Source organism: Nematostella vectensis, chromosome 13 (assembly GCF_932526225.1).
Source record: "Nematostella vectensis chromosome 13, jaNemVect1.1, whole genome shotgun sequence".
Classification (NCBI taxonomy): Eukaryota; Metazoa; Cnidaria; class Anthozoa; order Actiniaria; family Edwardsiidae; genus Nematostella; species Nematostella vectensis.
The window spans coordinates 9,152,487-9,175,022 of NC_064046.1; the positions used below are offsets into that span (position 1 = coordinate 9,152,487).

Consider the following 22,536-nt stretch of genomic DNA (forward strand, 5'->3'; position numbering starts at 1 on the left):
TTAGTGCACAATTGCACAAGCAGCAAGCTAAAAAACATCTCTTGCAGGCCCGTACCCAGGATTTTTCTTGGGGGGGGGGGGGGGGTGAAATCCGAAAATTTTTTCAGGGGGGGATGAGTTCTCTGATAAAAATCTGACCACCCCCGACAGAACAAAAAGGGATTTTTTTACGCCTTCGCAGTATCTTTAAGGGACGTTTATTGTTGGATTTGGCTACATACCAGAGCTTATACTTTATAGTTTTGTCTACAAATAGCACATCCATTGGGAACCGAAAGTGGACTTTCGGCCGTTGTGTGGGGGGTTGCGTTCTCACCCCTTGTACCCCCCCCCCGGGTCTCAAAGCCAGAAACTTGTTATTTAGGCTAAATATTCACCCTCCCCCCCCCTGTTAGCAATGTTGTCTAGAGCTGGTGGCGGGAACGTGTCCCGAATAAGGTGAGAAGCCATTACAATGCCCATTGTATTTTAACAGCTGACGTGATGTCGTCACGACCAGCGACTTCCTAATTTGGCGCGCGCCCCTGCTATTTTCCCGCCATTTCAGCCAAGCTGCTACGTTTAGCGAATGTAAATTAGGTTTTCGAGAGGGAAAGGGAACGCATCGTCCAAGATGGCCTCCTCTAACGAAGACGAGGATACAATAACCAAAGAACGATTTGACAATGTCTGTTCGGAACTTAACATGGATGAAGAAACGGCCGAGTCGGCATGGAGTTCGTACGAAACTATACGCACAAACTATACATTGGAGGTTTGTTTCTTACGATGTTACGGGTCCTGAAATATCACGGACAATGTCGGGTGTTAATCGTTTCGCGTCCCTAGATCGGAGGTCATTTGAGCTTGGATTTCTAGTAGACTTACTCTGGTAATGTTTTATCTACAGGGAGATAGTCTACACTGGCTGGCTTGTGCTTTATACGTTGCTTGTAGACGCAGTGTAGTTCCAACCGTCGACAGCTCTGGAACGGTGGAAGGGAACTGCGTTTCCTTGACTCGCTTGCTTCGCGCCTCTAAACTAAGGTACTTATACCAGTCTGGACGATTTTTTGCCACTAAGAGTGCCATGTAAAGTCAGATATTAAAGCTAAGATCTTTTTCTTTTACGTTCTAGCTTAATTCAGTTTTTCAGCAAGATGAAGAAATGGCTCGATATGTCGAACGCTTCGAGTGAGTTCAGGAAGAAAATTGAACATCTTGAGAGAAACTTTCAAGTTTCGACTGTCATTTTCAATAAATACAGACCAATCTTTTTGGACTTGTTCAAGAATCCCAGTGAAGACACACCAAAAGCCCAAAGAAGTCGAAAATCGAGGTAAAATAATAGTGAGTCCGTTTACCCCACGGCCGGTAAACAATGCTAACAATAGTCCAAGTCGAAAAAAATCTCGCGACCATGTAATCAGGTGATATTTGCACGGTCCATGTGCGCTTTACTTTATTTCCCAATTACCCATCGGGCTCACTAGGTAGGATTTCAACTTTTATTTGAGGAAGCATTCTTTTGCTTTATATTCTTAGGTCAGAGGGGTTTTCACGTGTTCTGTGCGAGACACGTTTCACCTTCATGTTTTCGTAGCCCTTTACATCGGGGATCACACGCGCTTGGACTGTGCTCAAATTCACGTGGTTATCTCCTTTATTTCTACAGAAAGCAGCCCTGTTCTATCTCAGATGTATTCTCCTTTTGTTGGACACTCTACGTGGAAGCGAAAGGTATAGCGTCTTTCTCACCGTTGTCCATTTCTGCAATCGACAGTAAACATTCGAAACGCTTCTACATTTCTGTTCGCGCGGTTTCTATAGAAGCGCCAAGAATTCTCAATCATGCTCGAAGCAAGGGATCTGCATCCATAAATGTTGAAGCGAAGTGTATATATTTCCAGCAGATTTCCTCATCGGAAATATTATAGTCAACATTGATGGAGAAATTTCGAAATTAGGTAACAAAAGTGGCAAGAGTTAGTTCGTGTCAAATTTCCTCGGAAGAATTGTTGTTACACAATTTGGCAAATATTTTTTCCCTCCAAAGCTCCAAGTTAATTTCTAAATAATGTCTCGAGTTTTTATTTTTGGGAGGGGAATATGTTCTCTAAATTTTTGTTGCACCCCTGCAATGAAAACTGAAACCATTAGAACTCAATATAAGATATGTTGTATTGACATTTTGCACTCAATATTATCGTTATAAAACAACAACAGATGGAAAGGAAACCTTTCCTAATCTCTGGAGTCAAGTATATAAAAAGTGAACTTCAACACTTATTTTTTTCTGTGGGAACTTGATAGCAGCTCTGTGGCTATTTGCATAAGCTTGTTATTTTGCAGGGCAAACAGCATTGCAAATATTTAACTGAATAATGCAAACAAACAAAGCAAAGGTTCTTTGCCAAGTTTTTCCACAATACACAAGACTGAATTACACTAACACCTAAAATCTCGCATTTTAACCCCAGATTAAAATACCACCATCTCCAAATAGCACACACTTTAACTTCCCTGCCCTCTTAAAAGTCAATAAAAGAGTTAATTTTCCAGTGTTCCTGTTTACAGCATTAAACCTTTCAAGTTGAAAGAACTAGCTATTCGTTTCACCATTGGGGTCTAATTTGGTTATTTTTCTAAGGGCATTCTTGCATCAAGCAGCGGCTACTACTGTAACAGCATCTCTGATATTGCTCATTAACATACTGTGTCTTAGGCTCCTATCACCATATCAGCCCACAGGCACTTTGCATGCCTAGGCATGCCTGTATAAGGCATTGTATATTCAATTACAGCCCGGAGATATTCACTTTCATGCATGAATGACTATTCCTTTTGACCTTGAGATTTTGATGATGTCACCAGGCTTGTCTGTTTATTTCTGCTGACAAAGCAATAGTTTGAAATCTTTATATAGTATTAATAAATTCAACATAGATTTGATAATATTAAGGTACCCAGCTAGACTTGCTTTTGTATGATTTATTTTATCTATGGTATTTTATTTTTATTTATCCATAGTATTTTTAGAGGTATTTAAAGTAAATTTCACTTTCATGCATGAATGACTATTCTTTTTGACCTTGAGATTTTGATGATGTCACCAGGCTTGTCTGTTTATTTCTGCTGACAAAGCAATAGTTTGAAATCCTTATATAGTGTTAATAAATTCAACATAGATTTGATAATATTAAGGTACCCAGCTAGACTTGCTTTTGTATGATTTATTTTATCTATGGTATTTTATTTTTATTTATCCATAGTATTTTTTAGAGGTATTTAAAGTAAATTTAAGAGTGTCAGGAAAATATATAATCAAACGCTTATGGATAAATTTTAAATTTATTCCAGAAAGAAAAAATACTGTAATTAATCCATTGACAATGATTAGAAATGTGATCTAACATCATATTACTTCTCCCTGGTAGCTTCACGTCCATCTTTTAGAGTAAGAATTTTATAAATGAAGCTTTTTTGTTAAATTTGCATATAGAAACTGATTTATGATTTATAAGGCTTCTACCACTATTTCACATATGAAATAGCGGTAAGGTTGACACAACAGAGCACGGCTCCAACTCAAGTGTAACCTCGGTTAGTAAGCACTGTCACTGGGGGTGGTCACTGCCAGAGGGTTTATTGCGTCCCCAGTGGTTCTTTTACCCTTCGGTTCAGGTTTAGTGTAGTACAGCTTGAAGAGACGGGACCTCCGGTTTAGTGTCCTTATCCGAGAAGACTGGAAACACGGGAGAATAACTTCAACTCACTTGTGACAAATTCGATTCAAGGCAGGAACCCGGAAAAATCCCCAGTTTGAGCCAGGATTCGAACCTGGGCCACAGCGGTGAGAGGCCGACGCGCTAACACACTAGGCCACCCGTGCTTCCCTACTCTACTAGTGCAACTGTTTTTGCAATTGTACTCAAGTTAACCATTTATTCCCAGGGAACTTCCCAGCTATCAGTGATGACCTGGTCAACTCATATCACCTACTGCTATGTTGCCTAGACCTAATGTATAGCAATGCCCTGGCTGCCCGACATCGCAGGGACCTGATTAATACTGAGTTTGAAGGTTAGCTATATGGTCCTTGCCAGCTAAATATTCATGATGAACCTCTGATTGGGTATTCATGGCAGTAAGAGGGCCCAGCTCTCTCATAGGTCCCAATTTCCACAGTAAAAATAGGTCTAATTTGTTTTGAAAGTCTCCTATTTATGTAATCTGTTTTCGTTGTGCCTTTTATTGGTTTACAGTATCTATTTAACCCTCAACACCTCAACCCATCATTGTAATAGAGTAGCTACATTCACACCAAACCCATGTTTAGTTAAACAAGGTTTTTCTTTGCCTTATAAATTGTCAAGTTTCTCATTGTGTTGAATTCTTATTAGCTAAATGATCACTTAGTAACATGTACAGCACAGTCTATTCAGTTATGTTCTTGGTCCTGTCCACTTTTGGGAGATTGAGTTTTAAACCAGTTTAATGAAACCACCTTTAAACTGGTTTTAGTGCTGGTGTGAATGCAGTAAACATGGATCTAATGCATTCAAACAATTGTTATTTATTGCATATTTTTACAGGTCTACCTAGTGATTTCAACACAAGAGATGTGCGAGGTCCTTCTGACGCTCCCTGTATTGTTGATGTGCTTTGTACCAAATATCAAGGTACATATTGATCCAGTCAGTTAAATCAATCTGTTTAAAAAAAATCAGGAAAATTTCCAGATCATCCAAAAACTAGATTTGCAGAACAGACAACTTAAAATTTACTTAGACAGTAACTCATTTCAACCCCAAGATTTTTTTCAACCTCTTCATAAAATCATACACTTGAAGCTTGAAAATAACACTTTTTTAGTATTGTCTCCCCCTTTTGCCCATGACGATTTGGAGATAACTCTGTAACATGTTGACTACATTATAGGCATCGTACTTGAAGCAAAAAGCATCAAAGAGCACTACTGGAAGCCTTTTGTGCAGAAGCTGTTTGAGAAACGAGTACTAAGAGGCCATGAAGAGAGCCTCTCTGGGATTCTTGACCTTGGCAATTTTGAGGCAAACTGGTAAGCCTTTCAATATAGACAAGGGTTTCATTAGGCCCTGGCGGCCGGCGGAAGCGCCAGCTACTTTTTTTAAAAGTTTTATTTGAACTAAAAAGATAAAATTACTTACACCGCCTACTCTAAAGATTAATAAAAGCCCTGATAGATTACAATGGGACACCCTTTGGACTAGAAAGGGGGCCACTAAATAGAGGTTTTATTAGGAGTTAGTCTTTTGAAAGTGTTCATTGTATTGTCATGGTGTTTGCTTAATGGGGGGGGGGGGGGGTCAATACACTACACTTAGTGCTATTCGGATGTGACCACTTTATACTCACCCACCCACTCACTCACTCACTATCCATTTAACGTCAGAGTCTACCTATTGGCAGGTGTGACGCTGCATGAGGTTCACATGGGGTAGTAAAGATTCCTTACCGCATCCCTCCATGCTTTACGGTCAGATGCCACGCTTGCCTTCAGACCCGCCACTTTAAGATCATTCAGCCTGGCGTCTGACCAAGTTTTTCTGGGTCTTTCCCTCTTCCTACATCCTCCCAGCTCAAAGCTTTTGATGGTGCCCGTGCCCTCTCCACATGACCAAACCACCGGAGAATTTTGCGGAGAGCTGTCTCCAGGCTTTCAATCCCGAGTTTGTCCCGGACGGTGTTCAAGCTTTTGTTATCCTTGAGCTTCAGTGCACACATCCATCTTAGCATTGCACGTTCGCTTCTCTGCAGCCTTGCTAGGTCACTACTCTTAGGAGCCCAGCATTCCCCAGCATAGATCATGGTGCTCCTGGCGCAGCTCTTGTAAAAATATTTTGGAAACATTGAGTGAAAATAATGAGATTTTGGGCTTTTTTATTATCAGGAACTCCTGATAAAGACCTATTGCTGAAATCTAGGTGCATTACCACTCAATGATCCCAAATAATTTGTTTATATCATCTTTGCATAAAGAATAAACACAGCACAGGACCATGCTTAAACACAACCACTTTATTTCGTGAAGTTTTACAAGAAAAGTAATAAAAATTAAGGGTTAATTAGTGAATATAAAACTTATAAGAAAGTCAGAATACAGCTGTGACTAAATTGTCAAAGTCCCATTAGTGATTTGCAAGGTATTGCTTCTCAGTCTAATTAGTAGAATTATTTTTTATCTCAGGAAAGCCATTAACAAGGAGTATGAGGAGTATGTCTTATCAGCGGGAGATTTTGATGAACGGATATTCCTGGGAGAAGAAGCACACATTGAGATCGGTACTCCAGCAAAACTATTTGGTTCTTCAGAAGTTGATGAGTGTCAGAAGTAAGTAAAAACCTACTCAGAAAAGGTCCAATGAAAAGCTGATTGTTGGCTTAGTAATTGTGAAATAAGAGGAGTCTACTGCACATTAGTATCTTTTTGCCAGTCTTTTATTAATTCTGTTGTGTTAGCAGGTCTGGACTGAAGAAAAATCTACAAGAACACTTTTCAAAGGTATGTAAATAAAAGATAGATTTTCTGTTCGATATGTTTAATATAACAATCCATACTTTTTTCTCTTTTCAGACGAGAAGTTTAGCTCCTCAGACACCGCTGACAGGGCGTCGCTACTTAAAAGAGAAGGACCCATGGTAAGATGATTAGGAACATTCTTTGCTATAACTGTCGTGTTTAGCGGTATTTTTTATTGCAGTTTGTCAGATGGTGCTGCAATCATTGACAAGGTGGTGCGAAAATGCAGACCACAATTTTTGTTTCAATGTTCTTATTTTCTTTTTTTTTTTTAAGCTGGCCCTTGACTCATCAAGTCACTCAGATTTTTTTTTTGCCATTTACCATTGAAGTGATCACTTCAATGCATCTTTATCTGTTGGTTGTGTTATGAATCAGCTCCCAGTAATCTATTGTACTCTCTATTCCAGTATCACCCCTGTATCGACGGCCACTCAGTCTGTTAGTCGTTTGCAGGCCATGTGCTCTGGCCTCAAGCCAACTCCCAGCGAGAGACTGCTTACAATATTCAAGTGAGTATTTTGCAGGCCATGTGCTCTGGCCTTAAGCCAACTCCCAGCGAGAGACTGCTTACAATATTCAAGTGAGTATTTTGCAGGCCATGTGCTCTGGCCTTAAGCCAACTCCCAGCGGGAGACTGCTTACAATATTCAAGTGAGTATCAGCTACACAGCGCCTACACAGCATTAATGAGGATAGCTTCTATTTGATTGTATCTCTGCTAAAAGCTTTTAACTGTATGTACAACTGAATAAGTGTAATCATTTGTTTGCTATTAAGGCATTACTTAAATGAACATTTTTTTTTTAGGGAATGTAGTAGAGATCCTCTACAGTCTATAATTGACCGTGTTGAGAATCTTGGTGAAATATTTCTTAAAGAATATGTTCAGGTAAAATGATTTAGACCAGTGGTGTACATTTTGCAGTTACCATTGTTTGACATTGTAATTGAGTGTTCAAGCTCTTTTGTGAATATCTCTTTCCAGCCTTCAGCTGAAAGACCCAACTCCCCATGTTCAACCCGAGAGTTTGCTTTGCGACGTCTTAAGCTTGCAGAAATACTCTACTACAAGGTGGGTAAATCTTGGAAGCATAATCTCTTTGTAAATTCATGTCTTGTCCATCAAGCAACAAAGGAAGTGAAAGTGATAGTTCACTCCCTTACTCAACTACAGCAATAAAATGTTACATTTGTATTCTAATTTATTTTTGTTTTCCTATGTCTCAGGTTTTGGAGAACATTACTTTATCAGAGAAAAGGAGATTGCAAGGTCATCTTGACTTGACTGTAAGCTTTTTTTGTAGATATTTGAGATTTTTTGCTCAAAGAAAAAATAAAACTATGAATGTAATACATTGTGAGCTGTTGTTCATAAAAGTTAAATAACAGACTGCATGCTATTATTTTTTTCTTTTCTTCCCAGACCCTTCTTGAGCAAGATGTCTTCCATCGCTCGCTCCTTGCTTGTTGCCTGGAAATTGTAATCTTCTCCTACAACTCACAGAGGTAAGATAATTAATGTTTTATTTGTCAGAGTATTTATCAAATGGTGATCTATGGAATTTGGATTTTGAAATCTAATTGTTTTTAATGTGTTATTGGTATTATTTTTTATTTAGTATCTTTTCATTTAAAGTTTATTTGTTTAATTATTCATTTATTTATTTATTTATTCTAACAAAACTAAAAAAGGACTAATCACAGCGTAACAATTTCCTACACAAAAAAATACAAACAATAATATGACACAAATTCATCTGGTAATTCTATATGAAACAATTTATGTACCTGTATTAATGTTTGTACAGAAAGAAATATTCTGTGTCAAGAAAACTAGTAGGCTGAATTTTTTATTTCTTTGTTTCAGAACTTTCCCATGGGTCATCAGCATCTTGGGGCTGGCTCCTTATTACTTCTATAAGGTAGTACCTTTTCTTATATTTGGATAACTTCAGAATAACACTTAAAGACAAATCTCAGTTCTATGTTTTAAGGCTTTACATCATTTGCCTTGTCCGCCCAGGTGCCCCAAAACTTCATTTTGCATTTTTGCTCAAAATTTCCCATGTTTTCCTTTTTGAGAACTACTTCCATGCTTTAGAACAGTTTGAACTTCCTCTTTGTTTATATTCCAAATGACTAAGCTCAATAGGGCTATTTTTGAAGTTTTGCTGAAGCCAATTAGAATCACCCGAAAAGACTCAGGTGACTGCGAGGTCCCAAGAACATTCTTAATATTCAAGCCATGTGACTTTTGGGCCCGAGAAGTTCGGGAAAAATCAAAATCTATAAAGAGAATCATCCTTCACATGAGTCTTTGTGCTGAAATATGATGTTTGACAATGTTTCAACACATTTAGATACCTTAAATTTTAGAGGAATTAGCCAGCTTTTCTAATTTAAGGAATAAAACCTTTCTGGGCCCGAGAATTTTCAGGTGTTTCGAGAAACGAGCCCCTGGTTATTGAGGTCCTTATCAAAGCAAAGGATGGTCTTGCTGACATTATTTGCTTTGTTTGCCCAGGTTATTGAGGTCCTTATCAAAGCAGAGGATGGTCTTGCTGACATTATTTGCTTTGTTTGCCCAGGTTATTGAGGTCCTTATCAAAGCAGAGGATGGTCTTGCTGACATTATTTGCTTTGTTTGCCCAGGTTATTGAGAGCCTTATCAAAGCAGAGGATGGTCTATCTCGCGATGTGGTAAAGCATCTGAATCATGTAAGTATAGTATGTGGGATACCTGTGTGCTGTATGATGCCTTTACACTTTTGGATGCTTGTGTCTAATCATATCCCTTGTAGTGTGGAATGCCTGATTTGATTTCTCATACTGAAAGATATAGAGCAAGGGATAAAAAAATGTTGTCAAATACATTTTACTGGCCAGACAGACAGATGGAAGCTTGTAATTTGGCCTTTTCCGCGTAATACACGTAATCAACAAATTTTCGCGTAATTGGGCTAAATTTTGAAAGACAAAACATTTAATTGCACAGCTGATGTGTTCTTTTAGGGTTCTTACCTCTATTTCTCGTAAAAAAAAGAGATATTCTTCGTAAGAGTGCGATATTTCGAACAGGGTTTCGAAAACAAATAAAATGACTAGGTGTTCTTTGCTAAACCGCGAAGGCCTAGGACTAATAATAAAATACCTATTTTAATTGGCTGGTGGCTAAAAGCCAATGAAGTCCTTCGGTACAAAATGTAGTTTGGGCGTAACAGTTGATATTCCGTGTAATTTAGCGCGTAATTCAGTAAAGAATACCGCAAAATTTTGATTTTCAAAGAAAAATATATTGCAAAATCCCTCGTAATTTAGCGCATAATGATTTATTTTCCTCGTAATTTAGCAAAGAATCCCACGTAATTTTAAGGTTTTTTTCGCGTAATTCCAGAAGCCCTGTATGGAGTTTATCATTATATTGAGGCTCGACTGTTTTGTGAATCTTGTACTTTAGCTATACCTGTAATTGTATTTGTTATTAATATATTATTATTAACCCTTTCGCGCCCAAGTTTTTTTGACTGACGCACACAAAATGATGCAAGGTCTTTATAGATTTTCTCTTTTTCCTTAGAATTTCATGGGCTGACATAGTAAGAACAAATATTGCCCACATAATTATTGATTGGAATAAAGTACTGGTTTTCCAAATATTGTATTGCAACAATTTTTATAAACAGGCAAAGACAAACCTTTTTTTAATTTAGCGCAATTTAACCGCGTGCTCTTCATTTGTTAGTTCCAGTCTATGCATGTTTTCAGATAAACTACATCAAATTAACTTCAAAGATTCAGAGTTAACTCTTTAGGGAAGCATATCCAAGTATTATACATAGCTATTTTTCAGGTTTAAGCGAGCTGGTTGTGATAGTCATGTCAGCACTGTTTCTACACAACACAGCATCAACATGGCGGCAATAAAAGCACGGCTTGCATGGTCATTTCATTTCTAAATTTTAGCGACTTTATTTCATGGATTGAACAAAACTCAACTGTCCATTTTTGCTCATGATTGTCTAATTGATTGACAATTGGCCATAATCTGTGAATAAATCAAGTATAGCACAACAACACGAGGATTTGAGAACATCATCGAGCGGAACGAGTAGTGACTATTGAACAAATTCAAGATGGTATTGTGAAGAATTTTCTGCATTGTTGTTCAGATGTGGCCAAAATAGGCTTGCAAGAAAGTATTATTTGCTGCTATTGGTTTTGCAATATCCAACTGGAGGAGAAACAAGTCTTTTTCACTCAAATATTTGCAAATTATTGGCAATAGTCCGATGCCATGCCATGAGTACTTGAGATGGTGGCTGAATTTATTCACCGCTAGTTCCTGCATCGTTCGCTGTTGCTCTCAACCCACTCAGAATCTTTCTCTTTGTTTCCTTTTTGCTATTTAGAAGCGCCTCAAACAAGTTTGTTTGATTGACAGGAAATTCAATCAATTCAGAATGATGGAAATATAAAAAAACAAAGTTCAAAGTCATTATTTGGATGATTCTTCGGTCCGATGAATGGAGTAGCTTCTTGTTCCTCAATGGCAGTACCAGTTCTGTACCAAAGTTGGTCTTTAGGTAGCAAAATACTGACATTTTTCTGCTAGAAATTAGCCCACGGCCATCGTTGTTTACCGATTGTGAATCTGTCTCTCCCAGGCCGTAAAACTCCTCTAAATCGCTATCAAAATCACCCAAAATATCATGAGTCAAGTCCATGATCTAAAGGCAAGGTCCGTGGTCGTGGATGGATTTCGAACCCGCGAAAAAGTTTTAACTTTGGATAAAAATTTCATGAGGAATGGTTCCTTGTACTGACTTGAGCTGTAAGAGAGAAGCGTGCAGAATTTCATGCTCCATCTATTCCACGTGTTAGGTTTCCATATAAGGCAGTCCTGTCTTTTTTTGTCTTTTTGTCAATTGACAAAGAGGCATACAGCAAAATACGGAAAATTTCGTATCTAGGTGCGAAAGGGTTAAGGATGTGTCTTTTTTGTTGTGTCTTTTTTATTTGTTGTTATGTGGGATACCTCTGTAGTGTTGTGAATACTCTTCTTTGGGATAACTATGTCTTTTTTATTTGTTGTTATGTGGGATACCTGTGTACTGTTTTGAATATTGTTCTTCGGGATACCTTTCTTTATATTTTCTATGTGGGATACCTGTGTATTGTGAATGTTTTACTTTGGGATGCCTGTGTCTTTTTTATATTTCTTGTTATGTGGAATACATTTGTACTATCGTGTGCTGTGTTATCTTGTTCATTATTAGTTCTCTAACCATAACTTTATTTCTCCTGGCTATAGATTGAAGAACAGGTCCTTGAATCTTTAGCATGGTCAGGGGACTCTCCCCTCTGGATGACAATAGAGCAGGCTGGGGGTGTACCCTCTTGTGAGGATGTCACCATCCCTAATCATGTTGAGGCAGCCCACCCTAATCAGAACTTGTTGGCATCTCCGATTATGCATCCCCGACTGCAGAGAATATGTGGAGAGGAAGGAATGCCAAGACGAAGTGAGTTCATCATCATTTTATGTAATTTGAGCCATACTCAATAATTGACTTGTACAGATTAGCACAAATACGTACAAATTATCACAAGTTCAAGTTTGTCATTGAATATGTCAGTAAAGGGTTTTCTTAGTCACTTTTAAATCTAAGTTTCATGCATGACTTTTGTTTGCAAAGCTGCTAGAGAATGTACATTTTGTTCATAACATGTTTCTTCCTCTAGTAATGTCACCAACATCCCCAACATTACAAGACCATTTTGGATCTCCTGGAGCTAGTGGAGCTCGTCGAAACTTGATGGCAAACTTTGGAGGTGCTCCGGCCAGGACAGTTGCCATGGCAACAGCAAGTAATGGCCACTTTACGAGATCAGCAGGGGCAGCTCAGGCAGCCTCTAATTCTACGGCGTCAGTCAGCCAGGTGCATCCTGGGACTACCCCAACACGTGAGTCAACATGGACAAATAGTATGCTTATAGTGTATAATAGTGGATAAAAAATATGAAAATAATAAATCTAGCAATCTTATTGGTCAAGGACACACATTTCACTCAGTCACAGACTAAGAGCGTGTCACGGATAACTGAGTCTGTGTCATGTTGCATGATTTTTTGTCCATTATATTATATGCAAAAATGAGGTTAATAGTGCCATATGAGCATGCCATAGGTAAACAAATTAAATGCGAAACCACGCTGTAAGAGGGATAGGAACTCTCCCTTTTCACACCTCGAGAAGTTTGAAATCTGAACCAACATGGCGGACCATTAGGCAGAGCGATAGACACAAAATTTCATAATAAAACTCTTAATGCATCCTTTAAAACCCAAATAACTTCCTCTTCTTTCTCAACCTAATGTTTCTTTCTACCTTTGCTAGTTTATAGGGAACCAAATATACGATTTCGATAAGAAAATCCGATACGCTCCATGCTCCATTTTATACGGGCCTATCCAAGAAAATAAAATCACAAACTCCAGGCGTTCGAAAATCTTCCTTCTCCTAGTCGCTTGTTAGAGCTGTTGGTGAGAGCGCAAGCAGGACGTCTTGACAGCTTGACGGCTGAGCGACAACTGTTGGTGTCACTGCCCTGGGCATGCACCTTTTATAGTGCGGTTTTGTGTTAAAGAGTGTACAATGTCATTTTTGTACAAGGTTGTATAACAATAAGCTGACATACACTGTAGGTGGCTAGTTTGCTTCAAGCCCAACATAACACCAAAAACAGAAGAGTTCTGAGTTTCACTTCTTTTTCAGTACTGATAACTCAGGCTCCAGCAAGTGGTGGCGGCTTTGTCGTCAATGGCATCGCTCAAGCAGTAGTCCTTCCCAGCTCAACAGCAACTACTGTGCAAGTCAGCCTCTCGCCACGTTCAGGCAGCACCCTGGCAACTAGTGTCATCCCCCCAGGGTCCCCTGTTCGCAGCCCTGTGCGCCTCACCCCTCAGGCTGCAGTGGCTACATCACACTCTGCATCTACTACACCTGCTAAGCCAAAAAAGACAGGCTCCCTTGCACTCTTCTTTAGAAAGGTTGGTTTAGAATTTAGTCATCTAAACAAAAAGGGCATTTTTGACCCCATGCTGGTACCAATTTAATAGTTCAGGGGTGTTGTGTGTTCTAATTCTAATTTTTTTCTATCTTCTAAATGACATACAGGTGTACCACATGGCTAGTGTGCGACTGAGAGACCTTTGTGCCAGACTGGACGTCAATGAGGAGCTGAGGGGAAAGTAAGTTTTCCGGGACAGATAAGAAACGTAATATTAAAATGAGTTTTGTTTTTCCCATTATGGCTTGTAAGAAATGTATTTTTATTCTTGATTTTTAGTCTTGATTTTTTCACATTCGGGCTAAATTTTGCTGATGTCCCTTACTATAATTTGAAGTTTAGTTGCTCTCATACATGTTTATGTTACAAAATGCATATTTTTTCCAAGAATATTAATGTTTTCACACTCTGATTAGTTGCCATTTTAGTGACATTATAACTTCAAATGTCCAAACTACCGCCATGACTTCGTGGTTTAAATGTACTAGACAAGTACTTCAATGCAAATTTTGTTGAAATACTATTGTGGTATATATCTGCTGTGGATTACTTACTGTTATTGAAACGTTGTCTTTCTGCAGAATGTGGACATGCTTTGAGCATTCACTTATGCATCTCCCGGAGATAGCCAAGGATCGTCATCTTGATCAGATCCTCATGTGCTGTGTGTATGTTATGGGAAAGGTAAGACATCACACAATCCTGCCAGATATTCCTGTTCCCCTGTCACACCTGTAACACAATCCTGCTAGATATTCATGTTCCATTGTCATCATGTAACACAATCCTGCCAACTATTCATGTTTCATTGTCATGCATGTAACACAATCCTGCCAAATATTCATGTTTCAGTGTAATGCATGTAACGTAATCTTGCCAAATATTCATCTTTCACTGTCAAACATTCAACATAATCCTGCCAATTATTCATGTTTCACTGTCACACATGTAACACAATCCTGCTAAATATTCATGTTTCACTGTCACACATTCAACATAATCCTGCCAAATATTCATGTTTCACTGTCACGCATGTAACACAATCCTGCCAAATATTCATGTTCCACTGTCACGCATTCAACATAATCCTGCCAAAAATTCATGTTTTACTGTCACACATGTAACACAATCCTGCCATATATTCATGTTCCACTGTCAAACATTCAACATAATCCTGCCAAATATTCATGTTTCACTGTCACACATGTAACACAATCCTGCTAAATATTCATGTTTCACTGTCATGCATTCAACATAATCCTGCCAAATATTCATGTTTCACTGTCACACATTCAACATAATCCTGCCAAATATTCATCTTTTACTGTCACACATGTTACATAATCTGGCCAAATATTCATGTCCCACGTCACTCATGTAACACAATCCTGCCAAATATTCATGTTTTACACAGTCATGTAACACAAGCCTGCCAAATATTCATGTCCCACGTCACTCATGTAACACAATCCTGCCAAATATTCATCTTTTACACAGTCATGTAACACAAGCCTGCCAAATATTCATGTCCCACGTCACTCATGTAACACAATAACAACTGCCATTGCACAGCATCATTTCTGTCCAAACTATATTAATCACTGGTCATGTAACACAGATAACTCTGAGTCAGTCATACCCTGTATAATATGGACTGTATCATGTAAGAAGAGACAAGACAGCATTGCTAATGTTTTTATTTCATTTTTTTTTCCAGGTCACCAACTCTGAATTGTCATTTCAAAACATCATGAAATGTTACAGGACACAACCTCAGGCCGCAAGCCATGTAAGTCTTCAAATCATTCCTGTTTTCTAGCTAGCTATTTCAGTCTCATCTTAGTGAATAAAAGTGCCTTGTTTTAAAAAAAAAACATTGACACACACTTACACACTGCACATGTTCTGAATATGTAGAAGTTGATCGCTTTTGCTAGCACACCTATAATAAAATCTGATATGGTATAAGTTAACTAAGGAAGCTTTTTTAATATGGTTTTCAAAATAGGTGAATCTAAGGGTTGCAGGGTCTGCTTGTAGCCGGCTATTAGGAGTTTATCTCGGAAAAAAAAGGTTAAAAACACACAAACACAGTTTTGATCCATATACAACCTTTACCAAGTACAAGAATACCTGTGACTGGAAAGGTTGTAACTGGCATTGTTATGCTACCTACATTGCCCTGGCCTTTCACTGGCTAGTACGATGGACAAAGGAGTTACAGGATCTTGTTACTTTGCTGTCTTAGAAATCCTTCTGAACAAGTTCAAGCGCACACACTCATCATAATTATGTGCTCTGAACCTTACCTGAAAATGGCTGAGCTCATAAGCTAAGGGTTTACAGGATCTTGTTACTTTGCTGTCTTAGAAATCCTTCCGAACAAGTTCAAGCACACACCCTCATCATACTTATGTGCTCTGAACCTTACCTGAAAATGGCTGAGCTCATAAGCTAAGGGTTTACAGGGCCTTGTATGTTACTACTGTAGGTACACCTGTCTAAACCACCCAGCTTATGTGCGATATTACTTTTATATTTTAAAGGTGTATCGAAGCGTAATGATCAAGAACCGCAGGCGTGCACCCATCCCCAACACTGGAAGTGAATCCAGTAGGGGAGGTAAGATAACCCTAAAGAACCATGGTCCTCGATGTCCGTAAAAAGTCTTGAAATAACCTAAATTTCATTCCACTTTTTAAACTCTATTCAGACCAGGGGGGTTTTGAGGCCCCCAGCACCTTTGATCTGTAATATTTTTTGAACTAGTAGGGCTAGAGCATTGAAATTTGATGACTTTTCCTAAAATTTATCTGCGAGTAGTTTGGTGTAAACAAAATTTTGATGTTTACCCTGGTAACCATAGCAACCAATTTTTGAGACATAGGTTTGATGAAAATTGGGCAAAACCCTTTAAGTCGTTAAGATTAACTATTAATACGACGTGATCAACGTAAATCCATGTCATATAAACTTTTTATACCGAGTTGTGAAAATACACACAAATTTATATCTCTATTTTAGGGGGGGGGGGGTGGGGTGGGGTTTTTTTGTCAATTTTTGACCTTCTAGAAATAGTGCTTGTAAAAATAGCAAAAAAAAAACATTCATATCCACCTGATGGATGTTGTCAAAAAGCTTCAGATTTTGCCATCCAGTTTTTATTGATTAAAATAAATAGCTTTCATTAAATTCAAGATGGCGGAAGCTCATGTCACATAATTAGCTAATTAAAGGTACCATGCCAATCAATGTAATCACCACAGGTTTCATATATCGTTGTCATAGAAACAGTGTCACTAATAATATATGTCTACTGCAAGATAATAAGATTATTGAAAAAAGACAGAAAAACATATCTAAAAAAACGAAATCTTGCCCTTTCCTGCTCACTTAAGTGACGTCATCGTGACGTCCCAAAGACATTTTTTTAAGAATATCGGTCGCTTTTTAAATATGAACTGATTATGATAACTTATTTGGATTTTGGATGTTCTATGCAAAGGTTACAAAAGATAGGTTATTTATAGCCATATGTCCTTAAATGACGTCATAATGATATGGCAACAATATATCATTTTGTTCCTCTTTGTCATATAATGAATCTTTGAAAATTTGGTCATAATAGCTCTAATGGTTCGAAAGTTTCGGTCAGAGGGAGCCCCAGAAAGCCCGGCCTGAATAGGGTTAAATCCTTATAAAGGTCTCGGATTTATGGGAAGTTTGATAATGGTCTTAAAAAGTCTGAAATTTCAGAGAAATGTTTATAATTTCTAAAGATTGTGCTATTTTGGTTGTTACTGATGAAGTGTTGTTTTGTTCAAATTTACACTGGTATAAAAATTTGATATTCTTAAAAAAAAACTCCCAAAAAGGTCTTAAATTTGTTTACATTTCTTGCACTTTGTCTTGTAGATTCAGGAAGCACAAGAACAAGCCCCATCCGGAGCACAAGCACAATACCTTCCACACCCCCACCCCCTGGGGGATCAAGCAGCACGGAAAATAGCCCTGTATTGGAGACAGAAAGAGGAGACCTCATAGAGTTCTACAATAAGGTACTATAGAAAGAAAGACATAGAATTTTGAGTAAGTACGCAGCTGCTTTGTCTCCTATTATTTTTGTTCTACAAAGGAGTTCTTTTGTCTCTATTCTTCTCGTTCTTTGTGTCGAGGTGCGGATATTGTTCGTTTGCCCAATCAAATTGCAGCTTGTAAGAGCTGCGTACTGACCCAGAATTAATAGGAGCTTTACTTTTGTATTAAATCCCTTCCAAACTACTTAATTCATTGTGTTTTTACTTTCAGGTTTTTATCAAGACCATCAAAAACTTTGCCTTAAAGTTTTCATCTAGTGACAGATCAGTAAGTGACGTCAAGATCTTGTCAATAGCATGGGGAGGCAGATCAAGAATTTCCAATAGAATTTCTTAAGGGACTGAGGGTATAGATGGGGTGCGAAGATCACATAAAAGAAGGATAAAGATTCAGTGTTCCTTTGTGGATTTCAATTCATACTTTAAATATCTTGTGAGAAGGAGCCCAACAAGTCTTTCAGGTCACCCTATTCATCCTCCAGTAGGTTTTTAAGTTGTACTTTCTCAGCCTGCCAGTAAACATAGCAATTTTCATCTCTATGATTATTCTCTAGTTTTCCCATATACTCCCAAGCTAAAATAGCAAGCAAAAATAGTTTGTATTTATTAATTAATTGGAGCCCTCCAATTATTACTGCTGAAGGGAGTTTGTCTTCCCCCCGACCACCACACTACCCCCTTCTGGTGTAGAATTCATTCACGAACGTGTATCTGTTTTACTCTGCTTAGCTTGAGTCTCCACCTCTATCGCCACTCCCCATTGTAAGAAACCAAGGCCACTCACCCAGGCGGCAAGTTTCAGCCAGACATCCGGTCTACATCTCTCCGCACAAAAATGGTAAGGATGGCATTCATACTACAAATTGTCCCACCTTTAATTATAATGTAAACTGTATAGTTATATTACTTATAATGTAAACTGTATAGTTATATTAATTATAATGTAAACAGTATAGTTATATTAATTATAATGTAAACAGTATAGTTATATTAATTATAATGTAAACTGTATAGTTATATTAATTATAATGTAAACAGTATAGTTATATTAATTATAATGTAAACAGTATAGTTCTATTAATTATAATGTAAACAGTATAGTTCTATTAATTATAATGTAAACAGTATAGTTCTATTAATTATAATGTAAACAGTATAGTTCTATTAATTATAATGTAAACAGTATAGTTCTATTAATTATAATGTAAACAGTATAGTTCTATTAATTATAATGTAAACAGTATAGTTATATTAATTATAATGTAAACAGTATAGTTATATTAATTATAATGTAAACAGTATAGTTATATTAATTATAATGTAAACGGTATAGTTATATTAATTATAATGTAAACGGTATAGTTATATTAATTATAATGTAAACGGTATAGTTATATTAATTATAATGTAAACGGTATAGTTATATTAATTATAATGTAAACTGTATAGTTATATTAATTATAATGTAAACTCTATGGTTATATTAATTATAATGTAAACTGTATAGTTATATTAATTATAATGTAAACTGTATAGTTATATTAATTATAATGTAAACTGTATAGTTATATTAATTATAATGTAAACTGTATAGTTTTATTAATTATAATGTAAACTGTATAGTTATATTAATTATAATGTAAACTGTATAGTTATATTAATTATAATGTAAACTCTATGGTTATATTAATTATAATGTAAACAGTATGGTTATATTAATTATAATGTAACAGTATAGTTATATTAATTATAATGTAAACAGTATAGTTATATTAATTATAATGTAAACAGTATAGTTATATTAATTATAATGTAAACAGTATAGTTATATTAATTATAATGTAAACAGTATAGTTATATTAATTATAATGTAAACAGTATAGTTATATTAATTATAATGTAAACAGTATAGTTATATTAATTATAATGTAAACTGTATAGTTATATTAATTATAATGTAAACAGTAAGTTATATTAATTATAATGTAAACAGTAAGTTATATTAATTATAATGTAAACAGTATAGTTATATTAATTATAATGTAAACTGTATAGTTATATCAATCTTTTGTGGATTTCTAGGTGTACCAATGACGCCAACCACTCGAATGCTGTACTGCTTCAGCGAAAGTCCTGCTAAGGTAAAGTCAAAATTTCGTAACAGTAAATGCACCGTTGAGGCTCTATTAAGCCTCTGATAACTTCTAGCGAGACCAAAAGCTAGATTATGCATAAAAGATGTAACGTAACACTGTTTCATGTGTGTCAAGTGATTCTTGCTTGGTTTTGTAAAATGAGGTCCAAATGTCTTTGTTAATTGTAGAGACAAGCTAAATATACACTAGTAAATTGCGTCCGAGACTTTGTTATAAGGACCAAAATACGTTATGAACGGATAAAAGAGATTTTGAAATAATCCCTCTATCTCTCTTTTAATTCCCCTTTCCCAATAAGCCCCTCCTCGTCTTCCTGGAAATAAGGCCCTGCGGGACAGCACGATTTAGTCGTATGCTACCTGCCTAAAACAGCTGCCTTAGCCCTGAATTACACACTACGACTTTCGTAGTTGAGCATCGTAGCGGATTCGTAGGCTGCTTTACACTCTACAACTCGAGTTGTAGAGGTGTCGTAGGCTGATTTACACTCTACGACTCGAGTTGTAGAGGAGTCGTATGCTGATTTACGCTCTACGACTCGAGTTGTAGAGGAGTCGTATGCTGATTTACGCTCTACGACTCGAGTCGTAGAGGAGTCGTAGGCAAGTCACATACGATTAGCCTGAAGAGCTTTTACGTTTCTTCAAAGCAATTTTGTATGTAACCACAACCCAATGCAAATCAATCCTTTCGACAGAATCTCCGGGACATTAACCATATGCTGAGACAAGGCGAGAATCGCAAGCGGGCTCTTCTCCAGGATGATATAGGAGCCCCACAGGCCAAGCGATCAACCAGCGAGGAGCACCTCCAGCGAAGGCTGACGAGCATGATCGAGGAGAGGCAAGCCAATGCCTCCAGATAGTCACAAATAATAATAATTAAATTTCCACTATTGTAGATAAGAAAATATGTGCGAAATGCGACCGAGCTCAGGGGAGATTTAGGCACCCAAGTTAATTCTTGGACTTATGTATTTTGGATAGAAAAAAAAGATACAGGATGAGGATGCAATTTCGCGAAAAAAACTGCGACCAAATAGCATTTTTATTATACTGATACATATTCCTATGGCAAGAGGAAAGCTTGATGTTATTGAGATGTTTTTAATGCGTTTTTAGAATATTCCGAGAAGTCATGGGGACTTCCTAGTGTCACATAAGTTATACTTCTAGGCGAGGCAACTATTAAACTGTTGTGATTTTGTGCGTGAGGGGCAAGGCTAAGATGCCACAAGCTTAAAGAACCCTTCTCATAATAACTTTATTGTCTACAATATTGGACAGATAATGTGATGAAATCTCGAACATAAAACTTTATTCACGAAATGGAATCGAAAATGTCGCGATAGCCTCCCCAAATCAGCCAACCGAGATGGATACTTTCTCACACTTTAACAAAGTCATGAGCGTCTCCCACTGTTAGGCCAGCTAAGCCCCTTCAGTATGTTGACCACGGACCGTCTTGATTTTCTCGCCTAGGGTGATTTTTGGGATTTGATATGTAAAGTGATTATAATAGAATACACCTGGTATCGAGTTTTTAATAGATTTTAAGTATTACTATATGAGTAGTTGAACCCTTGGTAAGCAGTGTGAAAAAGAATATGTATTGCTTATCAGGAATAGACAGGAAGATAGGGAGGCCTTTGTTTGGAAATCACTCGCTATTGTTTTTGTTTCCAAGGGAAATTATTTAAGACTGTTTCTTTTCAAAGAAACTTAACTCCATACATTGAAAATATGAGTCAAAATTTTTTTTGTCAACTTAGTAGTAGTACTATTGTCTTTTAGACTCCAACACATTTTTGGATATCTGCTCAATTGGCTCATGATAAAGCGCATTTTAAAATCTGGTGGAGAAACCGCATAACTCGTAAGGAGCTCTTCTTGATTTTCGTATGTGTTTTAAGGACAACGAGAATATTTTATGTAGGTACCGAAAAATCATCGTTTAAAAGCCTTTTTTATAAATCCGACTTCGACACAATAAGCGGGAGAGTTGATTCTATTCTTGTAAATTATTAAGGTGTAAGAACAGCGTTCCCAAGGGTCCTTAAAATAGAGAAAAGTAATGGATTTATTAATGGGAGTATAATGAGTTTTTCCAGGTAGTTCTAAAGGAAACTCGGGAAATAGACTCAGTTGTGACAATTGCGCAGCGTCTAGACAGATCCATACTATTGCTTTAACCACCGCCGTGAATTATGAGTTTTAACACTGGATAACGCTTGTGAATATGAATGTGCGTAGTGTAAGTGTTAATGCTTAAATAAAACTAGTTATAATCATCATCGTCTTAGTTCTTTCACTCAAACTTGGCTGCCGTGTCCTCTACCCGTGATCAGTCGAAATCATTCTCGCCTTGGCTTCCAGGGGTTTTGTTGGTATGATGTTACAAGGTTGCATATAAACAGACCTATTGTAGTTAATACGAAGGGAATTTTGAAAAATATGGGAAAGCCATAAAACACATGATATAAAATTTTACCACTGAGTTATAATGGTTTTGCAGTCATGTTGCGCGTTGTGTCTTGAAATTGCCTAAAACAACGATAGCGACCTCGTCTGCAGTTGGCATTTGCTCTCTCTTTGCATTTATTACTACTAGTATACATTCAAAACCGCACAGTATCGCAGCTTTACAGACCATGATCTAGGGAGGATTTG

The 22,536-nt window shown here is 37.2% G+C and overlaps 1 protein-coding gene across 2 annotated transcripts; it reads left to right on the top strand.

Moving 5' to 3' along the window:
• The first annotated feature begins 522 nt into the window (after positions 1 to 522).
• On the top strand, positions 523 to 22,157 carry LOC5518535 (retinoblastoma-like protein 1). 2 transcript variants are annotated; one of them, XM_032363293.2, is made up of 29 exons: positions 523 to 754; positions 890 to 1,026; positions 1,118 to 1,318; positions 1,655 to 1,719; positions 3,934 to 4,062; positions 4,575 to 4,661; positions 4,921 to 5,059; positions 6,209 to 6,352; positions 6,481 to 6,523; positions 6,596 to 6,660; positions 6,952 to 7,053; positions 7,352 to 7,433; positions 7,530 to 7,616; positions 7,772 to 7,831; positions 7,968 to 8,050; positions 8,412 to 8,466; positions 9,197 to 9,262; positions 11,856 to 12,066; positions 12,287 to 12,508; positions 13,320 to 13,594; positions 13,722 to 13,795; positions 14,196 to 14,298; positions 15,332 to 15,403; positions 16,161 to 16,236; positions 17,530 to 17,672; positions 17,923 to 17,979; positions 18,441 to 18,549; positions 19,794 to 19,852; positions 20,565 to 22,157. In XM_032363293.2, exons 1-29 carry the CDS (start codon positions 614 to 616, stop codon positions 20,730 to 20,732), a joined length of 3,255 nt encoding a protein of 1,084 aa, XP_032219184.1. In that variant the 5' UTR covers positions 523 to 613; the 3' UTR covers positions 20,733 to 22,157. The 2 variants fall into 2 exon arrangements, with proteins under 2 accessions (XP_032219184.1, XP_001638474.1); XM_001638424.3 differs by having other exon boundaries at positions 524 to 754; positions 6,484 to 6,523.
• Positions 22,158 to 22,536: the final 379 nt, after the last annotated feature.

What these genes read in the sequence shown, in the direction of transcription:
- LOC5518535 (XM_032363293.2), top strand. Translation starts at nt 614, where the DNA reads ATGGCCTCCTCTAACGAAGACGAGGATACAATAACCAAAGAACGATTT. An exon ending in TTAAAAGAGAAGGACCCATG is followed by an intron (nt 6,661 to 6,951) that starts GTAAGATGATTA and finishes TCTCTATTCCAG; the next exon opens with TATCACCCCTGTATCGACGG. An exon ending in AAGTGAATCCAGTAGGGGAG is followed by an intron (nt 16,237 to 17,529) that starts GTAAGATAACCC and finishes TTTGTCTTGTAG; the next exon opens with ATTCAGGAAGCACAAGAACA.